Here is a 27194-nt window from a genome sequence, read left to right as displayed (position 1 = left end):
ATTCATTAAAGGCATCTTAACATTCATTAAAGGCATCTCTTCAGAAGTTAGTAGTGTTTCATTTCATCTGACTCCTGGGATCAAGCGTATCAGATAGTGGGACTTTTTTTCCTGCCCTACTTCATATGGAGAAGTTGGTATTTTCTGCTTAAATCAGAGGAAATTTAATATGACTCTGTCCTTTTTGCCTATCTGGCCACTTATCTTGTTTCGTTTGCAAATATCGTATGTATTCTCTTGAGTTAAAAATAGTGCAAGATGATTAGTTAGGCAAGTTCATTTGACACCATTCCCCCTTCGTGACGCTGAAATCTAAAATCTGTATATGGTATACAACTTAAAGTATATATATGCAAGCTCAGCTCTGCTGGAGACACACAGCAAGTTCGTTCCTCCCAACTAGATTGCTTCCTTCCCCAGCCGAGAAGACCACAAAGGTAAGCTGATTAGATCCTCTGCTTTCAGGAAAAGAAACACAAAAGCAAAATGCTCCCTGAACGGAAAGCACTTATGCAATTAAAATACCTATTCTTGTATCAGCTTCCAATATGTGGTACCTTTACAAGCTAACAGAGAACAGAATCAGCATTCAGATCACAGGATGGAAAGAGACAGGAATGATGTCCCTTATGAAAAATGCTGCATTTTTTAGGTTTTCCTTCAACTCTTCCCCCTTTTTAATCCTGTCAGCAGTGAGAATTAGGTGAATGGCAGAGCTCCAAATTATCTTGTCTAGTGCTGACAGGGGGAAGTACTTTGCACAAGAAGCCACTGGCACAAAATAACTGCTAGCAAACCAAAAGTAACTCATCTGCCTCAGCTGAAGAAGTACCCATTGCCATCAGCATGGATTTGTCCATTGTCTCCTTACACCTTCCAAGCTATTAAGAAAGGAACTGAAAGGATTGGCAATTTCCTCTGCTGCAAACCAACAGGTACAGAGGCAGCCATTTCATATTTTAGGTAAAGTTTAAACCTGTGCTTAGATCTCAAACCATCTCATAAACTATAAATGGTTACCGGCATTGGTTTCCTTTTCGTGAATGCTGCTTTCCATGCTTACACAGGAAGAATAATGTTGTTGAAGATCAGTTAGGGATTCATGATATTTCTCTTTTCTTGTGGCTTTCAAGAATAACTTTTCTATGCCTCAGTTCCCCTTCCTTCATAAACATGAAGCTACTTTACAGTAATGTCACCAGTTGTAAATTGTAACCAGCCTGCAGTAGTGTGTGCAGTTTATCAGACTGTAAATGCATCAATGCTATGTTCACTCTAATAAATTGACTAAAAAGTCAGGCCTGTAGCATTTTCTTAAGTGATCAATATTACAGTGGCAAACTATTGTCACTGTATTGGTGGCTGAATTGGAGAAAGAGTATTTTTTATCAAATGTTGCTCTATCAGTGAACACCTCCTCCACTCTACTAGCAACAAATATTAAGTGTCTCAATACCTCTGTTCTAAATACATCAATATACTGAAATGCCAAAATCTGGATAAAAATCTGGTTTATTACCACCTACATGCAATGAAAAAAGCCACCACAACATACTTAAGAAAACTTTTTATTAAGCTATCTTGAAATGTAATCTTTTAATGATGCAGCAGTCCAGCGAGCCAAATTTATAGTATAGTTATACTTATTGTTGCAACTAAACAGAGGAAGAACTTACTCTCCAAATTTAGATTTCCTTGAAATTAGTAGAATTGCTATTACTTATTCTAAAATATTGTCATTCTTTGAGAAGATCGATATATTTATTGATAATAATATCAGATTTTTTTTAGATTCCAATTACATTTATTCCAGCTATAGTTCTAGGGGACATACTGACCCTTATCTTTTTATGTATGCTGGTTTTAACTGAGTAATAATCCACCTCCAGGAAAACCCACACAGAAGTCATCAAGTTTTGTGGTGCTAGACACCTTTGATTCACCCTGCCAGTGCAGCCCAGGCATCAGATCTTCCTGAAGCCCCACACTCCCACATGCAGAATTCCTCCCTCATTACCTAGCTTTAAGTGGAAGCACCTGTTGCAGACATCTGTTCCAGTACACTCTGCTTACAATTAGATGAATAATGTCTCCCCCATCATATACTGTCACAGCAGCAACTTCAAATAGAGCCATGAAAGAGGTAGAGAAGTCATTTTAATGACCAAGTAGCTCACATTTAATTTATTTTACAGTTCAACAATGGCCATCACTGACATCCTTTCTGCTAAAGATATTGAATCCGCTCTCTCCAGCTGCCAGGGTAAGGAATGGTCTCTGCAGCCAGAAGATGCATATCATTTTTATGTCTTAAGATGACATGCCTATCATTTTCCCCTTAGATTCCTTCCCCGTGAGATCTCTTTCTACCTACATTACAGTACAGACCCTTGAATTCAGAAAGTCTCACGAGTGGTTATTTGGTGGGTAACAACATTCCCCAAAACACAGAGCAGCAATTAAAGGGCCACAGATTCAGTTAGAGCTGGCTTACCTCTGAACTCTGACAATTTTTAAACCTTCAAAGATTTATATTTATATAGCTAGCCTTTTCCTTCAGAATGTCAAAAAAAAGCCTCAGCTTGCAGAATAAAATGTCACTTGTGAAGCAATGACCAGTCTTAGTTCTCTTTAAGAGTTCCTCGGTGAGATCAAGCCAATTTTCCAAATGCTCAAAGAGCTAGTTTGACTGGGAATTACCTACTTTTCTACCAAATTCTTCACCAAAGTAAGGACTAAGTGAAATGAAGTAAGAATTAGAGGTCTGTCAGCCGCAGTAGCACCCTCTAAATATTTATTATTAACTGCATGTGACACAATGCATAAACCCTGATTTAGCAGAATGTGCATTGTAGCAGAAAACTTCAAACTGGCTAAAAGGATATATGACCATGGGCACAGAGTGATTAGAAAGAGAAATTATCCACTGTATCTTCTTTTTTGCTACACTGGTGCAGAAGAGCAAGAGGAGTAGGCTGATGCTTAAGAAAAGACATACATATTCCCAAGGAATATATACTGTAGTAGCAACTTCAAGGGAAAGTACTTAAACTTCTGTTTCTTCCAGCTGATGGTAGCTTCAACTACAAGTCTTTCTTCTCCACGATTGGTTTACCCAGCAAAACTCCTGATCAGATAAAGAAAGTTTTTGCAATCCTCGATCAGGACAACAATGGTTTCATCGAGGAAGAAGAGCTTCAGTAAGTACCGCACAGCTGCATATTTCTTCAACTAGTGTAAACCTTTGAACTTGCTAGCTGTCCTAGAAGAAACTTGCTGCTATTTTAAAAAGAAAATACAGTTCCTTGCCTTTCCTTGTCACAATTCCTTGTATCTCCTCAGATAGTAAGAGCAGGCATTACCTTATGGGTTTTTTGGCATGGGTTTAAAAAAACCAGAAATGCCAATGTACCAAGGACATGTGGGAGACTAATTCTCAAGGACAGTACTCTACCCTGTTCTATTTCAGTCTGTTTCTGAAGAATTTCTCTTCAACTGCCAGAGCCCTCACACCCGCAGAGGTAAAGGACTTTCTGACTGCAGGTGACTCTGATGGTGATGGCAAAATTGGAGTGGAAGGTAAGACTTTTAGACATCTATAAAATTCGTGGTTTAAAATGCGTGCATTTAGGGCTTCATTTAAATGGTGGCATGAAGAATAAATCCAAGTACTTTGGCCTGGTACTTTCTGCCACAATTTTTATACTATTGAATACTGCTTTATTTTCATAGCTTTATCTCTATTTGGTTTCTCTTGCAGCAACAGCATATTTAGGCCCAATGTAGAGCCTACCCCTCCAATCCATAACATCAGCTTTGGGTTTTATTCTGCCATGTGTTTGATCCATAGACTCGATGTGCCAGATTTTTAAAGCATCCTGAACACCTATCCATTCTTTGAATTTCCATTTTGACTCTGCACTTCTGGCCATATGACACTTCCATTTTTAAACACATTTCCACCTACATAAACTTCTTTCTTCATCTACCACTATCAAACATTGGCCAATGCTACAGAGTGGTTTAATTCAGGAATGTAAGAGAAGACTGGTATTGTTTTTCAAGGCTAGAACTGCTGCAATGCAGCACAGAATTTTGTGCTGGAGAATGATCTGATCGGTGCAAATTTCACCAGGCAGTCCTTCTATGAAAAACTAAATCAAATTCCTAAAGAAAACCTCACAGGGATGATGTGAACTGCCCAGGCTGTTTCTTTTAGAAATTGCTGCAAAGGAAAATAGGACATTATGCATCATATATTAAAGATGAAGTCACTGAAAACAGGGCTGTCTCAGCTGAACTAGGACAGGTGGCAATAACTCTAACAGACACACGTGCTAATCTTAGCCAGAGTTTGGGAGGAGAGAGAGAGATACACTGTTAGAGGAATTTGCTTTAGCAGCAGCTTTTACAGCTTCTGTTTATGAGCCCTAAATAGGCCATTATATTATGCAGATCTTAGCCCTTAACCATTGCATCTCCCATTCTGAAATTACATCACTACAGATATTTTTTTCTTTGGAATAACAAAGGCAAAAAATCCCTCCTACTGAAAACTACAGGCTCAACCTAATTCACTCTTTGCTTCCTTGCCTATTATCAGAGCTTTTAATGGGTTAAAGATAGTCTACCTTTAACTCAGGATTTCCCACAAATATGGATTTACAGACTCACTCCTCCTCTCTGCACTTACTCTTTTTAAGGAGTGAAAAATCTGTTACGCCCCCAGAATCTCAGTTTAGCAGTAGCTTGTGCAGTGTTATAATAACTTTGGGAGCTCTCCATGGCTAGGAGTTTAAGTCATTTTTATCTATCTTTTCTAAAGATGTTAAAAACCACTTTCATCTAGTTTTACTCCCTGCCTTTCTCATTTTCTTCCTTGACAGAATTTCAATCTATGGTGAAGGCATAAACAGCATCAGACCAAAGGCAGCCTTGGACTGACTCTTCCAATTACCTCGTCCAACAAGCACTTCACACTCAGCATGTGTTTGTACATTTTTGTATTGTTTCAGGCATTAACAACCCCCCAAGTTCGCACACCAGATCGCTGAGAAATCTTGCAATGTACAGATGTTTGGGTCATGTGGTATTGTTACATTTCCATTGTAAAGAAAGCACTTTGTGATTTTCAACCACTCATAATGTTGAAATTGTGGCTGGAAAATGGGAAGAAAAAAAATAAAACAAAACAAATAACTTGGGGGAGGGGAAAGCTGCTTTTAAAATTTTGTTTAGGTTTCCATCCTCATACTTGACTATGCTGACTCACCAGACACAGTTCTGACGATCTTAAACAATATGTCATCTTTTAAGGCTTAATTGTAGTGATTTCATTGAGTTTTATTTCTACTTAATTCTCTGATTCTTAAGGAAAAGTGATGCTAACAAGATAGCTAAAGCTAATGCATATTAAGACCCAACCCTGAGAATGTGAGAAAAAACTTAAGAGGAGCTGCCACATAGCTCAAAACATGGAATATGTTTCTGGATAATTTTACAAAAGTAAGTACTAGGCTACAGCATGTATCATTGGAAAGTGTTTATGGCCTAAAATGTAACTCTCCCTTAAGAAGATTTATCTTTCGTGAAATCTAAGGCAGCTGCTAGATAGAGGAGAAGGGTCTAATCCTAACTCTGACACTGTCTTAAGTCACAGTCCCCTGACATGGGCCACAGGCCTGGAGGTTTCTCTGTGAATCATGAAGATGTTGCTTATTATCTCTTAATATGTACAAAACAATGGTACTTTGCCACATTTGTGAATTTCTCTGTTTCCTGCAGATGAAACAACAGCCAGTCTTGCTGTTTGGATTACCTTAAAGCTCTGTTACATTGCTGAATAATGGCCATTACTCAATTCTTTAACTTATTATATGAATAATCATCTATACAACCCATAATATTAGCATTTTTCTTAAGTGTGAAAATTACTAAGAACTAGTCTTTCCTTTGATAAGTGTCTTACAGGATTCAGAGCCAGTTATAACATTGTCTTCATTAATGGACAAAGTAAATAATGTTCATGGTTAAATGCAGAGCTCAATAGATTGAGTAGATGTTGTGTGTTTCTGGCTGAGTGGGTTGGAAATTTCCCCACCAACATTTAGTTGTCTCTTTTCCCATCTATCATGATATGGTTCCAGCTTACAAGTAGACTGTCATTTTAATGCTCCCTGCTGAAACTGGATGATAATTGTAACATAATTTGGCAGCTGTTTTGAAGAAGAGCAGAAACAAAGCCTTCTGGAACTTTTATGTAACATTCAGTGTTGGCATTTCCATGAATTGCAAGATGATTATGTGAGGCAAGCACAGCTCACTCAGACCCAGGCACGGAAGAGAGCTGTTCAGCAGATTTAAGACAGCTAATGCAAAAGAGGAATTCTAGCAATCAGACTCACTGAAGCCTTGGCTGAATTATAATGAATACAAATCCTAATTCTGTCCTCACTACCTTTGATGTTAAATCTAGGCTTAAATTATAGCTGCTGTTAATTGCAGCACTGAAATATTTTGCATAATGATGAGACTGTTGATTCCTATTACCTGATTCATTTTCGTATCTGCTCAAGAAAAAAACCCAGAGCAATCCAGATCTGCAGCAACAGACAGATGTAACATATACATCAGCTCTTCACACTGCTAATCACTAAAATATCATGTCACTAGTTCACAAGCAGATGGCACACACAGTACCGTAAGTGACAGACCTGATGCTGCATTCCTTGCACATCTGAAAGTCTTACGTGGAATGCAAGAAATGCAAGACTACATAGTGGCCTATCCTGTATTTCAGAGATGCTAAACAACTGCACGTCAATGTCTTCTGTTGCCAGAACGGGAAATTGAGTACTTCTGAGAATCTGGCAATTCTTGTGTATGTTGCAACTTTACGTAAAACTTAAAGAGAATTTTATTTATGAGAAAATCTGTTCTTCTTAAACAGTAACTCATGGCAAGAAGATGAGTTATAAATCTTACTAAAACCACCCAGCCATTTCATTAGAAGGCATTACAGTAAAACTCCAAAAGGTCCCCAATTACAAAAAAGCCCATAGACTGTTCAGCAAAAACAATGCCTAGTCCCTGTTATGTCTTCTGTTGACACTAGAATCCACATTTTTAGAGCTAACCAAACTAAAAGAGAGTGTTTTCTACCTAAACGAAACAAATTCCAAAAATGTAAAGTTTTCTTGGAAGGTTCATTTCAGTAAGTTTAAATTCAGCCAGTGGTAGCCTTCAATTTTCTTAGGGAATAGCACGGAGTGTTCTCTGAATTTGACAATGTCATTGCACTAGAGAAAACCTCTGACTGCAGCATGTCTATGTGGATGCCATCTGAAGTAGTAAATTCACAAATAGTGATATCACAACATTACCACATTAGTGTGCAGAACCACAGAATAATTCATGTTGGAAAGGATCTCTGGAGGTATCTGGTCCAATCGCTTCTTCAGAAGGCCAATTTAGGACACAATCCTCTAAGCTGAGTTTGAGGATCTTCAAGGATGGAGGTTCTATAACCCCTCTGGGGAATCTAATAAGTAAGGATTAAATCCTCTGCACCAAGCTTTTATGAATGAAATACACAAATAAAACACCGCTAAGCACACAGTTAAAAACCAAATTCTGTCAGAAAGTATCTAACAACATCCTGTATTATCCGCTGATAATCTGTTCTCAGGTTTAGAGTTAAGACTGTACTAATCAGTATAATATTCAGTATAATATTGCTTCATAATCCCTAGGATAAAGGAAATGTTGTTTATACGTATTACCTTTACTTATGACAATTAAAGAGCAATGCAAAATGTGAGCGGCAGATCTGAGTTCCACTGAGCACAGAGACTGTGAGTTCTCAGACACACCCCAGTCCCCTCATTACCCTGTATGAGCAGTTCAATTTCTAATCCTCCCAATACTTCTTGTGAAATAAAGATATACTATGATCTCTTTAAGTGGCAACTAAATACAAAGAAATTGCTTGTCCTGTACAAACTCTTAGAAAAAAGACATCAAGGGCCAGGGTGTTGAACCAAATATCCCAAACCTTGGTGCTCTAGCCACTGAATCCATCGTTTCTCTTAAACCAAAATTTTGGGTTATGCTGATAAAGGAGCAGAATCATGCTCCTGGTATTTAGTGGAAGCTGGCTGCCTCGTAACTTCATGTTCTTTTGGAAATCCTAACCTAGTGCCATTCGTAAACTTCAGATTCAATTTCAGCTCTCCAACTGTTTGAAATCTCACAGTCATCTTCTAACAAGTAAGAGAGCACAAGAAGGGCAAGAGGATGTCAGAACATTCATGGCACACACAGACTGGTAAAGTTTCTTCTTTGAGTTAGCAGCCAGCCCATGTGGAAAATCTTTGATGCAGTGTCATCAGAGGTGCCTGGAACTCTTCACACAGACACTGCAGGCAGAGAGGGCCAAGGCTGGATTAATTTCATGGAATGGGTTACTGAAATAGATACATCTCGATTAAATCCCTGACCAGACATGTACCTAACATTTTCAAACTTAATTGTTCATATATTTTAAAATATATTAAGAAGCAGATGGAATATGTGGAATATGAACTAAAGTGCTGCCATTTTATGAAACTTGATTTCCATACTACTTTTGTGTTCAAGCACAGAAAGATACCATTATATCAGTATGGATCTTCTGGTACACTCTCTGTACCACAGGCCTACAGAGCACACTATCTAGCAGCTGGGATACAGCTGCTCCCTAACTCTTGATTTGCTTATCAGCATGTTCTACACTCATGTAAACAAGAAAATCAGAGTTTTTGTGTGTCAAGCTCCAGAAAAGAAAATCAGATCACCACATCGGTTACAATATGAAAAGAAGGTGCCCTTGGACAATGCCTTCCCCTGCAGTTACTAAGATATTATTGACTAAGATATTATTCAAAGGGAAACTTATGTCACAGTAGATTATGCAAATACTTGACTCAAATGTAATCCCACTGGTTTCATCACAACTAAATATTAATCAGCTGCTATGTCCTAGATACTTTCTGGTTTAACAAATAAGCTTCCAGAACACACTGATCATATATTTGCAAAGATCTCCCTAACAGACTGTAATATTTAGCCAGCATAAAAATAAACACAGTACAACCTGGTTTTGTTAGAAAGACAAAATAACCTGTTCTCCCTAATCATCGTTAAAGGAAAAGTCAACTGGAATTCTTTCAGTTTTCCATTTAGCCTATTTCTATTCCAGCCTTTCGAGTAATGTGGTAGACTAGACTTCTTTTCTTCTCTTGTTGCTGCTTCTTCTCTTCCTTGCTATGAACACCCACACTCTAACGTGTTCTCACCCTCAGTTCCTCGGTTTTCTCTCACCCCAGTAGTCCCGGAGAGATTTCACGGCTGGACTTGACTGTCTTTGGTGCCCTCTACAGGCAAGCTCTGCTTTGCTACAGAAATACTCAAAAACTTTCTCGATAAATCCTTTCTAATCTCAACGTGGTCTTCTCACAAAGATTATTTCTTGAACGTACAGTAATTCTGCCACAATCATCAGACCCTCTCTGATCCCAGGCCATGCTGTCCATTATTTCCTAGGAATCTGAAACAAAGGCAAAGCTAGATTCCCGAATGGAAAGACTGGATCATTTAGCTTACATATCCACAAGGATAAAATAAAATACTTTAAAAGTAACTTGCTCAGTTGATCTTACATATATAGCCCAGAAAACCTTGCTTTCATAATGTTCCATTTTCCACACAGCATAGGCTTAGAATAATACCGTTAAGCACTCCTCCTAAAGCATTCTTCTCCTGAAGAAATGATCAAAGGAAAAAAAGATGTGCAAGATGAGGTTTTGTCTGTATTTTCATCTATACGATTTGAGAAGGAAAAGACAACAGACTAATGTCAGACTGACCAAGTGTTAGGCTTTATTTTAAATGCAATGGTATTACTCAAATATTTAAATCTACAAAGATTCTCCGTGAATGGTTATGTGTGTCCATGTGAAATGTTCTCACAATGGCTTTTTACATCACTGGACAATTTCAGCTATTCTCAAGGTCAGTACGTTCCAACAGATCTCATGAGATAGCCAAGTGGAGGATCCCATCAATAACCAGTGAGTGAAAAACTGCAGCTTGAGCTTAGCTACTGTTTGAATCCTTACACGAGTTTGTTTTCAGTACAGAAAGAACGAACCAAATATCATCACTTTCACTGCTCAGTTTCATTCCTCACCATTAATTGATGCATACTCCTGCATGCTGCTGAACAACTGACAACATTCATTCTATGAATGGACACATTTATTATGATGATTTAAACTATGCACCACGCAGTTAATTAATACTGAGCAAATGTCTTCAATAGTAGACTTTAATAGTCTAAAGCACATATTTCAGTAATTGGGTAACCAAAGCTTATATGTCAGCTTATTGAAAATACTTTGGGCTGATATAAAACTAAAAGTTTTATCTGTGAGATTCTACTTGTCACATGTATCTATTACAAACGTATCAGTATTAGTATTATTTGAAGACTATTAGGGCAATTGCAGGACTTTCATGGGTAATTCCTATGAGGACTGGGCCCTTGACAGGCAAAGTCTACCATGAAGATGTCCTTTTCTGCTATCACTAAGCAGTAAAAAAAAAATTAAATATTTTTTCATTAACAGATCAAAAGTCACTCATCAGACTAAAAACAGATGCAAGCTGAAAGGATTTACTTTGTTCTAAACCCTATATATTGTCTAAAACACCATGCACATTCTTTTGGGATATAAATATCAATCTGATAAGCTAGTAGGTCTTGTCAGCCACAGTAATTTATCCCCTGGGGTATCTGAGCCATCACATGGCTGTAGGAGTTCCGTAAAAGGTTAAGAGGACTTAACTAAGGTTTATATAAGTCATTATCTCAGTCATTTGAACAATAATTAAGCCAAGAGGACTCTGCAAATCTTTTACCTTACAATTTTTTCTGTCTTTGGCTTGGAAAAAACTAAGTGGCAAGGTGAAGAAACTCTGAGGCTTTTGAAGACATCACAATAATCCACACAAAAAATGGATGCAAATAACCAAAGATCTCCAAATGCTGTGCAGTTCTGTGAATTACAGAATGGCTTGGGTTGGAAGGGACCTTAAAGACCATCTAGTTACAACCTCCCTGCCACGGGCAGGGACACCTTCCACTAGAACAGGTTACTCCAAGCCCCGTCCAACTTGGCCTTGAACACTGCCAGGGATGGGGCAGCCACAGCTTCTCTGGGCAACCTGTGCCAGCACCTCACCACCCTCACAGGGAAGAATGTTTTCCTAGTATCTAATCTAAGTCTACCCTCTTTCAGTTTAAAGCCATCACCCCTTGTCCTATCACTATTTGCCCTTGTAAACAGTAACAGTCCCTCTCCAGCTTTCTTCTCAGCCCCATTAGGCACTGGAAAGCTGCTCTAAGGTGTCTCCTGAGCCTTCTCTTCTCCAGGCCAAACAAGCCCAGCTCTCTAAGCCTGTCTTCATAGGAGAGCTGCTCCAAGCCTCTGATCATCTAAATGGCCTCCTCTGGACTCACTTGAGCAGCTCCACATGCTTCTTATGTTGGGGGCCAGAGAGCTGAAAGCCAGCTCATACTGAGCTTCTCATCAACCAGCACATTTGGTTTTGTCCTCTGCTTGTGCACCGTAAGATTGAACTAGAGAAAATAGCAAGCCAGATGCACCACACATATCTGAAGGATGGAACTGCCGGCTCCTGCAGGGCAGTTGTCCTGGTTTGCCCTGGGACCTAGGTTGCAACTGCCCCAGTAATCAAACCTGGCTGCTCTCATGGGGCAGCATCAAAGGCTGATAGAGCAAGATCTATATGAATTCTGTCTCTTTGGATGAGAGACAATTGCGTGCGTGTGTGTGTGTGCTGAAGGAGCTGCAAGACAAATAACAAAGGAAAGGCTGGATCACAATGAAACACTCTGATAGCACTGAAAACACTCGTTTCATGTAGGGATAACTGACAGACTGTGAAGATAAAAACAGCATTCTGCTGGAGTTTGATTTTTATTATTGTGTGATTTTTTACTAGACTGAATTCAAAGGGCTATTTTTCTCTCATCTTTCTTTCTATCACATGAATTCTATCTTCCAGATCATATTCATCTGACTGAAGTTAAAAAGTAAGGTTACAAAAATTCTTGCCTCTCTTAAGTCTACATCTTAGGAGCAAAGATGACACAGCAGGGAAAAATGAATCCTGCCACTATGGGGTCAGTTTTAGTTTTGCCTTTTTAATCCAATGAAACCAATAGGATTTTTATGTGTTGTGACGCAACATCCTCTTACTTTGTTACCATTATTCTCACTGAAGTTAGAGGAAGTTTTGCCATTAAATGCAAAATTATTTACAAAGAGCTTTAGAAATAGCCTCAAGAATTGAGTCAGGCTTGGAATTTTACAGCTATTACCAATACCAAACTCTAAATGTTTCAGTACCAAGTATGTCTCACTCATTTGTCCTCTCACCTTTAACAGATGCTTACTGTGGAATTTCTCAGCCAGTGCCAGAGCTTTGACTGACACATTCCTGGCAGCAGGTGATAGTGATGCAGATGGTAAAATTGGAGTGGATGGTTAAGACTGCCTTGATCAGAGTAATACCTGTCCCTGAGACTTCCTAGTGGTTAGCTCTGGGCAGCTGCCCTACTCCATACACTGGTTATTATGGATCTGATTCTGAGATGCTCAGATCTGCTCAGTATTGTAGAGAGGATCTAACATAGAAGCTCGTCTACATGCTGCCCTTGGCTACAGATGGTCAGTCCCTTTTTTGATCTACAGAGATTTTTTTGGGACTGGAACCTGAATTTATATATTTATAAGATTTCAGTATATAATTTCTCTGCTTTTTACTATTGAATTATGATACAATGTGACACTTAAATGCAACACTTCCTTTGTCTTAAGTATCTATTGTTATGAGTATACAATGTGCTACTTTTAAGGAATGATTAGCAGAGGGAGTATTGTTAGTTTCCTATTTTAACTCTAAAAATTAAGTACTTTTTTGTCTGTGCAATTACATAGTGTGGTCCCTTTTTATTATTCTTTTCTTTCACAGAGTTTCAAGCTCTGGTCAAATGTTAACACGCAGTCAAGATAAAGACCAAGATACCTGTGCCATAAACAATCCTTCCAAACCTACTATTTATTTACACATTTTGTACCCGCTAACAATTGCTGGCAAGTGATTTCATATTGCTGGAAAACATGTGAAGTAGTGCAAATGAAAACATTTGAAGAACATTTGAATGTAGTGTAACCACTGCTCACACTGCATTCCCCAATATTTCAAGCAAAAGGTCTTTATACCACTGGGAGACTGAATTGGAATCCATTCTGCTCATCTGAATTTGGAGCATTAAAGATACAAGTAAAAATATTAAGAGAAGGTGAAATTAGAAGCATCTCTGTGGCCATTTAATTTTCAATATTTGAGTAAATAGATAGCACCTGTTATAAAAAACTAAAATTAGTAAAATGTCCAGGTGTAAAACCTGGTTATGGTGACTGGTAGCAGTGGTATTTAACTAAGAGATATATTTAATGCTCCAAATGTTTTTATGTCATTCTTTATGTGACTGATTATGTTTCATACACTAATTAAATGGCAGGACCTAGCACTAATTAAGCTGTCGGTTTTAATATAAGATTAACTGGATCCAAGATGAACCTCGAATACTGAAATAGCCATACATTCAGAATTCTCCAAGGAATCACTCACCTTCCTGCCCACCTGATGGCACCATTGCTTCACTTACAAGAAGTGAAAACTACATTCTGTCTGCTCTAATTAATTCAAGTCATAACGCTTCTAGTATCCCACCTGCCCACTTCCGTGGATGACTCAGTTTTGCTAAATCAAATCATCTCTGAACACAGAATGCTAACATTTTGTTTTCCAGACCGTGGGAGCAGGATGCAGGTCTCAGGAAAGATCTGTGGTGCTAGTTTGCAGTTGGGAAATAAATACCTTTTGTTGGATCCACTTCACACACTGAATGCCTTTAATGCCACCCATATGGAACTAAATACCCAGCATACCAGCTGTACTTAGCAAGTTGCACACCATGGCACAGAGATACACAGGAGCAAGACATGGCTCTACCTGCACAGGGGTAGGAGTCAGGAACCCAGAGTTTCCCTCTCTGGTCAGTATGAGACCTGAAGGTCTGCACACAGAGATCCAGAACAGAGATTCAGTACCCTTTAATCATATCCATGCTATTTTCTTGCAAGATCAATGTAAAGAGTATTAATTGTTACCATAAGCCAAAGTTGTTTATTTTGCATGGAAGTCTAATTAGAAAGGTATGGTTTTACACCCCACACAGATGTAACTGTAGGCCAAGGCAGCTGTGTTTTGGATATAACTAGGTGAAAAGCACTTTGAAAAATCAAGTCCCTGGTGCTTCATAATGGCAGACTGGAGCATGTTGCTCCAATAATCAAAGCTCTATTGCTTTTCTCCATCTCAAAACTGAGGATAACTTAATGCCCACATCTCACAGAGCTGTAAAAATAAATGCACAAATGTTTGCGAGGTAAGTATAACAAAGAAGACCACCATTAAAAAAATTGCTAAGAAATTAATCTTGTTTTCTTTACAGATTGAAACAGTAAACTGGAAATTAGGAATGAGCAGAATGCAAAACTCTGAATGGTTGCTCATTAACTGAAGTTCATCTAGCTTTTGCACTAAGTTAAGATTCTGGTTGAAAAGTAAGAGTGTGATGATGTCTTTGCAATTTTGACATAATTCAAACAGAGCAATCAAGTTAGATTCCAAAAATGAACTAATTGCTAACAGTACCTAAACTAGAAACTATGGTGTATGGGGGGTTTTGGCTTACACATGTGATAAAAATAGACATCCAAACAGCCTTTTAAAAAAATCTAGATGGCTTTAACTATGCAGAACATTATACTTCCAACTTGACAGTTACTCCTATGCACTCTTTTCAAAAAATTTGGAACTCCTGAGAAGTTTGTTCTTGGGCATTAATCTTACAAAAACCTGTATGACAACTGTCTTGTACTGTAGTTGTTGGAGCTAGTGAGGAAGATGTTTCAGTATTTGCAGATCAAAAATCTTCATTTCAAAAGTATCTGCAAATGCTATAGTGGTTATGATGCATAACACATTTATGATAAGACATTATGGAGAAGGAAGGAAACATCAATACAATGTTGGGGGAAATCTAGAGAACTTCAGTGAATACTCAATTATGTGTCCATGTACAGTAGCCAAAAAAATATTTCCACTAACTCTAATGAATGAACCAGGCCCTGGTATTGAAGAATTTTCCTTAACAATGAAAAAAGAATTACCCATCAAACAAATTCACATTTATGATTTCAATGTCATCTCAGGAGAGCAACAAACAAAGGAAAATTAGAGGAATTAGTAACTGCAGTCTGATTGCAGGGCTAAAAGCTCTCACTATTGTCAGAAAATGCTAGGTATCTCAGCTGATACCATGTTTTATACTTTCACTATGTAATATGGGTCACCTGAAGATCTTCAAGCATCATACCAATATTAATAGCTAAAGAAGAGAGAAAGGCGCAGACAGCTCAGATAACTGCTGAGTTAGCAGGCAGCTCCTTTACTTACCCACATTTACTCCCACACTGATTAGCCTGCTAGGCCTACAAACCTAAGACAATTTCACCACTTACCATTCCATTAAGAACAGTAAAAAATTAATGACAAGGTAAGTCTGATATCAGCTTCAGTGATCACTCCAGAAAGTTAAGAAGAGCTTGTGACTAGAGTCGTTTTTAGACCTTTTCTTCTTTCAGTATACTAAGCAGACTGGTGGAGAAAATGCTGTTTTCTGTCTACATGAATAGACTTTCTTTCTTTCTTTTCCTCTCTGTCTCTCACTCACACAGGCTGTCAGACACTGTGAAATTTCTGTAACTGCTTATCATGTGCTTTAAGAAAGCTCTTCAAATTGTGCCTGTAAGGGCACAGCTGGAAAGACTGCTGCATGATCATAAACATACATTCCTACACAGCTCCCTTAAAGTGAAGAAAACTCTTCTGGAATCGTACATTTGGAGGTCTGAGACCACGGCCTGTATTCTGCAAATGTGTCTATCCAACCTTTTCTGCCAGAGTCCCTACATATGTGGTTGCCTTTTGTCAACAGAATTTTGTCACATGCTTTATGCATGTGTATTAAGTGCTTGTTTGAATCTAGACACCTGCTAGTCCTTTATTTAGAAGGCCATTTCTGTTAAACAAGTGACTTTTGATGATTACTTCAGATAAGGTTAACTCTAATTATAGAGTATTTTTACTTTATACCTCATTAAGGGTTACACATCCTCCTACTGCTGAAATTCATAGCAGAAATCCCACTGCCATCAATTAGGTGGTGAATATAGCAGTGAAGTGGTTCCAACTCTTTCTATTTGCCTTATTTTACCATGGCTTCTTACACTTCGGGTCACAGTGAAATACAGCTATACGCAAAAAGCCTTTGGTAACAGTATAATACCACTGTACATATCTTTTACATGTCACAAAAGGCAGCATCCAGATTATTTCACAGCCTCCAACTTTAGGGCACAGTTATTCTTAAAATGCACAGAAAACCTGAACAATTTAGACTTTTAAAGATCAATCCATCGGACACTCTCTGTAATGCTGACAGCAGACATAAATATCTTAGACAATTACATTTAGGGTCAGAAATAGAAAAATTGTGTTACTGAGTCACAGAAGCACTTGCAAGTGCATTTAAAGACAGCATATCAAATGCTAGCAGAGATCTTCCGGGACAGCTTTTTAAATGAAAAAATACCCTGATCAGACCAAGCTCTGTGAATTAGTTACGCTATTAATCATTTATGTTAGTCTATTCTGCTATCATTTTCAAATAGAAATCAATCTCATTTACACAGAATAGTAAGGACATAATTTAAAGTGGGGAAAGTACACAAGACATTTCTCCTAACATGAGAGAAGTACCTGTCTTCGTTTAGCTCCAGACTCACAGTGCTGCAGGATGGATTCTACAGTCCAGATCTCTGCTCAGCACTCTGAGTAATGTCCTCTACTTGCTGCAAGGAAAGAAAGCTTTGTCACTGAGGCTTCCAAGGCCTGGATTTCATCCTTCATTGTAATAATGCACAATATCAAAAAAATCAAACACTAAACCATGTTCTTAAATTCCTCTGTTTAATATGGTAAAAGATTATGGCCCAAGCAACCATTCGAATTGGATTCTGTAGTTATTTCTTTATGATTAAAGCATGTGTCTTAAGAAACAACTTGAAGTGGCAGGATAGAACTCATTTTGTTGTAAAGGCACTTTTCAATTATGATAGCTATATTCACACTAAGGTTCTCTGCCATCCCCATTGAGACATCAACATTAATGATCAATCATACAGGTTACCGAGTATCTATTTCAGTTTCTTCCAAACTCATTACAAAGACAGAATCTGTTATCCAGGATCATGATAAAATTGTTCTGGCCCTAGCACAACCAGGACTGAAAGATGGGAGTTGTGTGGGTTTCACAACAGTTGCTACAGTGCCTCTTTACAATGTTGTAGTTGGTCTCAGGTTAACACGTCTCCTCTGATCTCACCTGAGACAACTGCTGATCTGCTTTGCATCTGCTTGAAGCCTTTGGTTGATTGCCACTGCTAATTAACTCTGTACTTTATACCAAACAGAACACAAAGAGTACAAGACTAGTCCACAACCTGACAATGATTTACCAAAACACAACTATGCTCTGCTTATTAGAGAAGTGAATGGTACTTGATCTGAAAACAGTTGGTTTATATGTGTAGATTCCTAGCAAGAACTTATCAGTAGGAATTCTCTGTATTTCTCAGAACTGCACCTTCGTGTTTAAACCTGGAAGTCTGAAACAAAACAAAAATGGCTTTAATATTCCTTTATATATTGTGCATAAAGACACCTCGGGAGAAAAGAACAGAAGTTAAGTTATAAGAGCACATAAGCCTTCAGATGAACAACTCAATAGCACTTTCAGATGTCTCCACAGAGCACAAAAACCAAAACCAAACAAATTAATAATTTCTCTTGTATTTCATAGGAACAAGTGCTAACCGTTCCTGGAAACTGCAATACTCAGATTCTGCACCAGATTTTGCACAGTTGTTAACTGCCTACATAGCAGCTGTTGTTCTGATTGAATTATTAGGTATTTTCTTTATAGCATTATATTGCTTGCATAATATCTTATAGGAAATTTCATTTATAGATCTCAGGTTTTGAACCCCTAAAAAAGGATTACAATCACCTAAGAAAACACATACCCCAGGAATAAGGAAAACAGGCAGATGATTTAGCTGTAAAATGGATTATCTAATTAAAATATCCCTTTCTATAATATACTCATCCCTGATTATTTCATTCTAATTGTAGTGAAGGGAAACCTGTACTTCAGATGAAGTGTCATTAATAAATAAATAAAACCCAGTAACCCTAGATTCCCAGCTGTATCAATATACAGTGACATCAACATGATTCTGAAATTCAGCTCTTTTAGGCTTTTGTAAACCATCTTTCAGCCAGGATTAGCATCATTTTTGTTGTCAGTGTTGAATTTCAAACATTAAAAGATCCCTTCATAAGCAATAGTGAACTTGTAGTAATTAGCTCACTTTTAGTTGAGATCATATTTTAATATAATACTAATTCTGGCTACTTTGCTACTGTTGAATACATGTAAAAACAGTTCAGCACCCTGTGGGCCATGGTAGAGTTTATGAAGTTACCAGATGCTATTGAGTGATTACATTTGGTGCTTATATTTTAATACAATGCCCGAATTAGTTGCAGACGTATTTTGAGCTTGAGCATTATACGTTCGCCTTGATTTCATCATTTTCCTCTACTGCTTTTCAACTTCCTCGTTCTCATTAGCTTTTAATAATAAGTGTTGAATGGCAAATCTAAAAGTTAAGCAAAGCAAGTAGATCAATGAGCAGTGTGTAACAGCAAGCAGAAATAAAGGAAGCCTAATGTAAAGTAACATCTATGGCACTATCACAGAGATCTAGAAAAACCCTTTTCTCTAGAAACATCTTGGCAGTAAAGATGTCAAAGGGAAACAGTAAAAACCCCCTTCTTTTAAAACTCATATCAACCTGAGATGATCATAAAGGAGAAAATTCACGACAGGGTGGAAAAAGGTACCCTCAAGGATGAGAGCTATTTCAGGGTGATTCCATAGAAAGCGCAGTATATGCTTCATTCCCACTGCCACTATCTGGTAGACTATAACATCATGCAAATCTCAGACAGAAAGTATATGAATATATACTACTGAATGAAGATGATAAATGAAAAGAACACCAAAAGACAGGAGATCAGAACTTCAATTTGTACAAACCAGCACTGTTTGATTTATTTTAACCAGACAATACGAATTTACAACAGGCCAGGGTTCTTAGGTTTAATAGGAAAGTGTTCTTCCAGATTACTACAGACAGTTTTCCTACTGAGACAGGAGAGCACTCTTTCATTACTAGACAGCCGATATTTGGGATTAAAGGTATGTCTGATTATTTGTGATTGATGTCACCTTCTTTTGCATACAAAAGAGACAGCAAGAAAGGCAAAAGTATCATTAAATAATGTCTGCTTTTTCATGTTAATTATATCTTGTATTTCTCTATTCAAATTCAGACAAACTGGTGCTATGAAACAATTGCTATGCTTGATATATGCTTGATATCACTGTCATTAAACCAAACAGGAGTAAACTCAGTGTAGTCTGTTAACTTCCACCAGGGCTTAGATATATTACTACTCTACTCCACAGCATAATTTGTAACTTTTGCTACTACAAAAAACGCTACTTGTTCAGCATACCATGCTATTTCCATCCATGAAGAAATAAAATAATGCTCAAGTATTAGGACAAAATTACTTTAGATACCATAGACTATTATACTATGAACTTTAGCCAAAAGACATGTGGGTTTTATTGGTTTTCATCCTACAATTTTGTCCACATAAACCCCCTTAAAGATGGAAAAGATTTTTGTCTGAAGGAAAACCTCTTATCTGTTGTTCCCAATTTTCTTAAGGTTTTTTTTTTTCCGAAACTAATGCTCATCAAGCATATAATAAACCCCCACCTACCTATACCTACGATTTTAATTTTGTATTAAGGAAATAGATGGTGAGAGTGTGTTGTAAAATGTGTATAAACCTATCTCCACACTAACAAAGCCTGGTTCCTACCACTTCAAGCAAGTCTGTTATTGATTTCATGTCATTTAAAGTATTCAAAATAGATCAATAAGTAGGCCATCTGATTACACATAATGTTCCAGGGAATACAGACAACAAGATTAGCTTGTTCAGCTTTACCTAGTTGCAGAGTTTTGCTCTCACTGGAGGCATTGGTTTCTGTTCTACCCCTAATTAGGGACAGCACTGCAATTTAGAAACTGGCCAGCATCTGAAATGCTGCTTACTGGAGAAGAATCACCCCAAGTTACGGCATGCTCTCCTCTATCCTAGTGACAAGTTATCTTTGTCAGAATGACGTACTGTCACCTCTGATCTTTCATTTCCAGTTTCCTTTATACATTCCAAAGGATGAACAGACTCTAGGAAACCAAACTAGTTTCTTTTCATACGGATTTGACTGCTGGAGTCATCTTCCAATGAGCAACTTTAAGGTCCAGAGGTTAACTGAAAATCTTTAGCATACTTGGAGACTGAAAGGCTATGTTTTGATGGCAGAGTTGTACTTAATTAAGCACAAGAGGATTTATTAAAAAAAACTGTTGTTCTTGTCCATATTATCTTAGGATATAAATAGAAAGAAAAGTTTAATTAGTTAAGGAAGAAATTTGAGCTAGGTCTCAAACCAAACATTCGATCCATCAAACAGTAACCTAAGTAGTGGTTATTGTCACCTTTTGAATCCTTTATAAGCGAGAGAGGCAAGCCAGAGCCAACATTACTATTTTGCCTGGTATCTCCTTAGCTATTTTTCCTTTACCTAGCTGAGAAAACTATAAAGGTGAGCAGCTGACTTGAGATTAATTAAATGAAATTACTGTGCAGAGCTGCACCAATAGTAAGTACAATAACCATTGTTCTAAGATTTTTACTTTAATTGCTGGAATTACATATGGATGGACCTTACCGTAGATAAGTATCAGTTTTCTTTTTATTCTTCAGAGCTGTTGGGGAGAAAACAGAAGCAAACCTTCTTGACTGTCTTTTATCCACTGCATATACTGTTCTTTGTATTGCCAGATGCCATGCATTCCAGTAAGACTAATTATTAGATTAATGGTTACATAAAGTTTAAAATGTGCTGTACTTCCACAAGATGCAGGTAAATGATAAAAAACTGATCATCAACTCACAACATCATTTATGTAATCCATGTATTTAAAAAGTATTATTTCAGCATTGCTGTTTTTAAGGAAGTAATGTACTAAGTCTTCTAATTTGTTTAGGAATAGCAGTGATGTTGGTTTGGTCAATGAGATTCATCCTCCCTTAGAAGTCTTGTTTGCCATAGAGTATCTTTGAAACATAGGAAAAGCAATTTTTTTGTAACACGCATTTGCATTTCACAAATCTGTCTGCAATATACTATTTTGCATAGGTTTAAAATGAGCCTCACAGACATTCTAAGCCCTTCTGATATTGCTGCTGCTCTGCGGGACTGCCAAGGTGAGCAAACAATTAAAACTCTCAAAATCTATTACTTCGTGTAACATGTGGCAAGTTTAATGCAATCCCAGAGGAACTGTTCAGGATGTGCTTGTTCAGCACATACTGTAAACAGGTTTCTGTAATCTCTTTACTTAGCTGTCATGACTGGTTTATATTGTCAGTTTGTAACTTCTCCCCATGTGATTTTTTTTGCTGTTGAGGAGGGTATGGGTCAGTATGGCAAAATTTATTCTTTGACAGGCTTTATCTATTGTTCATGTTTAGAACAATTAAACTGTAACAAAGCAGCATCTTCAGAGCTTTTAGGAACAGTGAATGCAGTGGTCAGGGGTTAATTTATTTATTAATTTATTTTCAGCTCCAGACTCCTTTACTCCCAAAAAATTCTTTCAGATCAGTGGAATGTCTAAAAAGAGTAGCAGCCAACTGAAGGAGATCTTCCGGATTCTCGACAATGATCAAAGTGGCTTCATTGAGGAAGATGAGCTCAAGTAAGGATTTTGTTAACTGTTTAGAGGCTGTCCAAAAATCAGCACTTTTTTCTTTCCAGAACTGTTTTGTACATGAGAGCACAAGTTACGCTAAACTCTGGTAAAACTTCCAGCAGACTGTGAAAAGTGTATTTAAGCAGATAATCCCTACAGAGAGAAGATTAGTAAATAACTGCCTTTAATGCTCAGTACAGAAAAAAAATCACTCCCTCGGGATGGATTTTGGTAGTGGGTAGAATCAATTGTATCAGGGCAGGACTTACAGAACAGAAATATATGACTAAGATTTAGTTTCTCTACCAAAGCAGAGTTTGAAGAACTTGGCTATAGTGGTAAATAGTTTATTTATATATAGCTATCATTTCGATTATACAGCCAGCATAGAATAATAATATTCTGTGAAAATCATAATCAAAGTTGTTTTCTTCCTAGATATTTCCTTCAGAGGTTTGAGTGTGGAGCCAGAGTGTTAACCTCCTCAGAAACCAAGACCTTCTTGGCAGCTGCAGATCATGACGGGGATGGCAAAATTGGGGCTGAAGGTATTAATGTACTTATATACAGAATAAGGCTCCTCAGGATGTGTTGCAATGATGTGTGATTCTCTTTTATGTTCATGGTACATTAATGTACCTCCAGCAATTTTACTGAAAGCCTTGTAGTAGCAACCTGTTTAAGGGCAGAAACAGTCCCTGATCTTACAGGTTCATCTCTGCAACTCCTTTTGCTTGAGCAAGTCAAAAAAACTCACCTAGCTGCCCTAAGGAACTTCCTCACAAATTTACAGCTGTTTTGAAAGGAATTGCTCTTTATTTCTCCTCCCACTTACTCTGATGTAAGGCAGCACTAGCATCACTTATAATACACAAATGTAAAATCAAGGGCAAAAGAACCAGCCCTTCACAGGAGAACCAAGAGCTATATGGGCTCACTTACAGCAGTCATCTCCCAACAGAAGTTACACTAATCAGTGAAATCATTCACAGTATGCAAAAGCTAGCAGCATGTAGTTTAATATTTGTGTTGCATGAGGAGAACAGAATGATCAAGTGTCACTACCCTGACACAAGATCCCCCAACAGGCTGTGTGCATGGGGATGGATGCTATTTATCTTCAGTGGCAGTTTAAAGACCAGATACGAAGGAGCAGCTGTTCTAAGCAGCAGCATACTGCACTCACCCTGTGGAAATGCTGGTGTGATTTAACGGCTGCTCAGTGCAGAAACCTCCTGATCTCCTAATTGCATATTTCTGTGTCCCATTTTGACCAGGAAGCACACACTCACACAAAAGGCTTGCAGCCAGTGGCAACTTGCCCCATGAGAGAAGCAAGCTGCCTAGACAAGCATGAAAGGGGCTTAGGGAATAGCACGCAGGGAATGTGCTGGTATGCAGATTCCCTATCTCACTGTGCCAGGAGGACAGAACTCTTCTGTTTCTTTCTTTGGAAGGAATTAAATCCAGTTCCTTAGGAAATATGCCAGAATAAACACACATGATTTATGAAGCAATCTATATACTAATACAGTCGTTCAGGAATGGGACTGATCATATACTCTAACTCACAGAAGACAAACATTTAAAAGATCTTCGAAATAACAATATCTTATTGTACAACAATACTTCAGTATCATCCCACATGGAACTGCACAATGTTTTTGGCTTTAGACTGTGTTCTAAATCAACACTTTGCAACTGCTGAAGCGTTACAAACTGCTAATAAGATACATGGATTCACTTTTAATTCTTTTATTTCAGCTCTTAACTACTTCTTACTCATATTACATAGTAGCCATTCCATTATTTTTGCCCAAAATCAGTAATATGCAGAGAGAAAGCTAAAACTACCCTGAACATTATATTATTCCTTATAAATGTCAGCAAAACACTTCCATCTGTTGTTTAGAAGAAGGTTAGGCAATGTCTCTTAGTCATCTATCAGGTAATTGTTTTCTGTTCATTCCTACTCTAAATCTCTTGATAAGCCACTAATCTTTTACTCCTATTCCTTTTATTTTAGTATTTCTACTGTAAATATTCTTTTATATTTTGCAGAATTCCAGGAAATGGTGCAGTCTTAGAGGTTCAAAAGGACCAAACAAAATACAATCAGGATGAATCTGCACGAGACACTCCAAAACCTTGAAAATCAGAAGTCCCTTATTTATCTTGACAGTGACTGTTACTTGTTCATTGCCTTAGTAACATAATGAAACACTGATTAATGATTTTTTTCATTGTGTGGATCATTTACCATGTTCTAAACTCTACTTTAGCAGACACTTCCCTTAAAAATATCCAATAAAAATTAATTACATACTGTAGCTTGTGTCTGGTTTTCTGACTGTGAAACTGAAATATGTGAATTCTTAAAAGTGTTAATAATTCCAAGATCTTAATCTTACCAGACCTTCATATATGGAACATACCTCAAAATCTGTTTACAACAGTCCTTCTGGATTAAGCTTGAAGTTCTCAAAACACTCAGATCTTCATCAAAGACTGGGAGCTGAGATATAGTTGTGAGGTAGGTGCGGATAAAATATCTCACTGACTTCCAAGTGGAAAGCAGTCATAAGTTTTTGCTTAAGACGTGGTTTCTACATGAGATTGTTGCTGTTTCAAACCATTCTTTTTACATTAGCCAATGAAGAGAACAAGAAAGCAAAAGCCATGTTTTCGTGTGGAAAACCTATGTAGACTTCAGGTTTCAGATAACTATGAGGCTTTAAAACAGACGGGAAGCAAAAACCATCATCTTGGTGGTATTTTCTAGCTTTCTCAATAGGAAAGGCTAAAAGTGTGCAGGACGGTTTTGTAGAAATGCATGTTGAGAAATCTCCAACATACTACTCTCCAGTCTTTCCAGTCTATGCCTGCCATATTAAAAACATCCTTCACAAAAGCATGTATCTCTACAAAAGCATGTACCTCTAGGGATGCTGAAGAAATGTCTTTTTATGAAATTCAGTCATTAGAAAAGAGAGGTGTTCAGATGCTCTGATGGAGTATTTATATATTCATTTGCTTTCTCAACATTAACAAGTGCTGTATACTGCAGTTCAAACACATTCAGCTTGTAGGAGTCATCAGAACACAACAGAAGCCTTTTCAGCAAAGTGAATGGTTTAGTCACTGCAGTTTCAATGCATTTCTTCCTTTGCTGCATGCAAATGACTACATTCAAAATTAACTGCATTTTTTTTTCTTGTCTCTATAAATACTGGTAATGTGCAAAACCCCACCAAAGCCAGAGCTGAAATGTTTACAAGATAACCAGCTGTTGCTGGGGAAGAGACTCAAGAATCTGAACACACTTGTGAGAAGGGCTATATATCTTTCAAAGCAACAAAGGCACAGAGTCTTTCTGGCTAAAGCTTCAATATGCCAGCTCTCCCAACCTGTATTTTGCAAACCTAACAAAACAGTAACTGAAAAATTCCTGTTGGCCTCAAACATGTTCATCATCGAAGCAAAAGCAGTTAAATAAATTAAAATTTTCCACTTGCCATCCTCCAAGACATCCTAAAAAGTTGCACCAATACAAATTCTATAATGTTTCACTCCCGAGTACTCACCTCTATGTCTTCTCTGCAGCCATCTACTCTTTGGGGAGCCAAGTACTGGAGAGCCAGCCAGGAAACAGCTCCTGCCTTTAGAAAAAACATGTATATATTAATCCACAATTCTTAACCTTTGACAGTTGAAAAGAGAGTATTTGTCCCATTTCAAAATATTTTCAAGCAGCTTAATTTGGGGTACAAGTTGTTTGTAAGCTGCATACTCAGTACACGTGAGAATTTAATATGGTCATCATATTTTTCGTTTTACTGTGCAAAAATAATACAAACTGATAAAAAATAGTTTAATTTGAACAGTATTTCTTAACATTACAAAATATGTTCACCTGGCATAAATCACTACAGTATCAGTGACTTAAACATAGCTGCTCAGATTAACACAGTCTGAGGATCTGACCCATGAGAATCTGACCCATGGAAATTCTCATAGCACAAGATAGATGTCACAGGGTATCGACAAGAAATAAAGTGTGTTCTTGGCCATGAAAACCACTCTGATGACAGAAGGGTCTTGGAGCAGTCCACATGTAAGTTACAAACAAATCCCTCTCCATTTCACTGACAATTAAGTGTCCTGACCTTGACTAATTGTATTGTATGAGGCAGGTAAATGCATGTAAATTAAAGAATATTGCAGTTGCTCTTGCACTCTGAACTCTGGCTCTTCTCAATGTTTCAGCCTTCGCACTTACGCGCCTAGTCAAAGAAACCCAGAGCCAAAGTACAAATTCTGTTATTCTTCACTAAGATGCTACGCATTGCTGGAGCAGGTCACTGGACAGAGGTGGACAGAAAATTCATTCAACGCCCTGGCCCACAACAAACTTTAGTGAAAACAGAACTTTCTTCATTTCCTAGATAAGAACAATGCACCACAGCTGTCTGCCTCTGAAGTTCCTGTAAAACATCTGAACTACAAAACATACTTAGGCTCAATCAAGAGGCAGGGAACAAAAAGAGTAGGGAAGCACTTTTTGGCCTGACACACATCCTCTTAACTAGTTTCCGTGTAAAGGCTTTAGAAAAATCTTGTTCATTATTACTAACTCAAAATATGTCTCAATTGTATCCAATAACAAGCTATCAGCGAACAAGTGGTGCACTACAGCACCAAACAGGAAAAAAATACAACCCACTTACTCTACTTGAGATATCAGAAGAATTTTCTAACATTCAAAGTATTGCAGTTAAAGGAATCTTTCCAAGCACTTCCATCAGGAAAAAAGTACTTTAATAAACCTTACTAGTAAAGCAGCTACTCCAGCAGATTACTGTTCTCTGAGGGAGAACAGGTTAAGTAAAGGAAAGCTTGTTGACTTGTAGGATTTCTGAAGTGGAAGAAACTTTTAAAGTTAAAACAACTTATATGGCTTCTCTAGAATCT

The 27194-nt window shown here is 37.7% G+C and overlaps 2 protein-coding genes across 3 annotated transcripts; both read left to right on the top strand.

Moving 5' to 3' along the window:
• Positions 1-348: 348 nt before the first annotated feature.
• Positions 349-6000, top strand: LOC115607254 (parvalbumin, thymic). Its single transcript, XM_030484346.1, has 5 exons — positions 349-437; positions 2196-2263; positions 3068-3200; positions 3470-3579; positions 4887-6000. Exons 2-5 carry the CDS (start codon positions 2203-2205, stop codon positions 4910-4912), a joined length of 330 nt encoding a protein of 109 aa, XP_030340206.1. The 5' UTR covers positions 349-437; positions 2196-2202; the 3' UTR covers positions 4913-6000.
• A 15000-nt stretch (positions 6001-21000) lies between these two features.
• On the top strand, positions 21001-24553 carry LOC115607252 (parvalbumin, thymic CPV3). 2 transcript variants are annotated; one of them, XM_030484342.1, is made up of 5 exons: positions 21001-21070; positions 21668-21735; positions 22097-22229; positions 22662-22771; positions 24285-24553. In XM_030484342.1, the coding sequence occupies exons 2-5, from the start codon at positions 21675-21677 to the stop codon at positions 24308-24310; spliced, it is 330 nt and encodes a 109-aa protein (XP_030340202.1). In that variant the 5' UTR covers positions 21001-21070; positions 21668-21674; the 3' UTR covers positions 24311-24553. The 2 variants fall into 2 exon arrangements, with proteins under 2 accessions (XP_030340202.1, XP_030340201.1); XM_030484341.1 differs by lacking the exon at positions 21001-21070 and adding an exon at positions 21255-21324.
• Positions 24554-27194: the final 2641 nt, after the last annotated feature.

The sequence above is a fragment of the Strigops habroptila genome, chromosome 4 (assembly GCF_004027225.2).
Source record: "Strigops habroptila isolate Jane chromosome 4, bStrHab1.2.pri, whole genome shotgun sequence".
Classification (NCBI taxonomy): domain Eukaryota; kingdom Metazoa; phylum Chordata; class Aves; order Psittaciformes; family Psittacidae; genus Strigops; species Strigops habroptila.
This window is presented reverse-complemented; position numbering and strand designations above follow the sequence as displayed.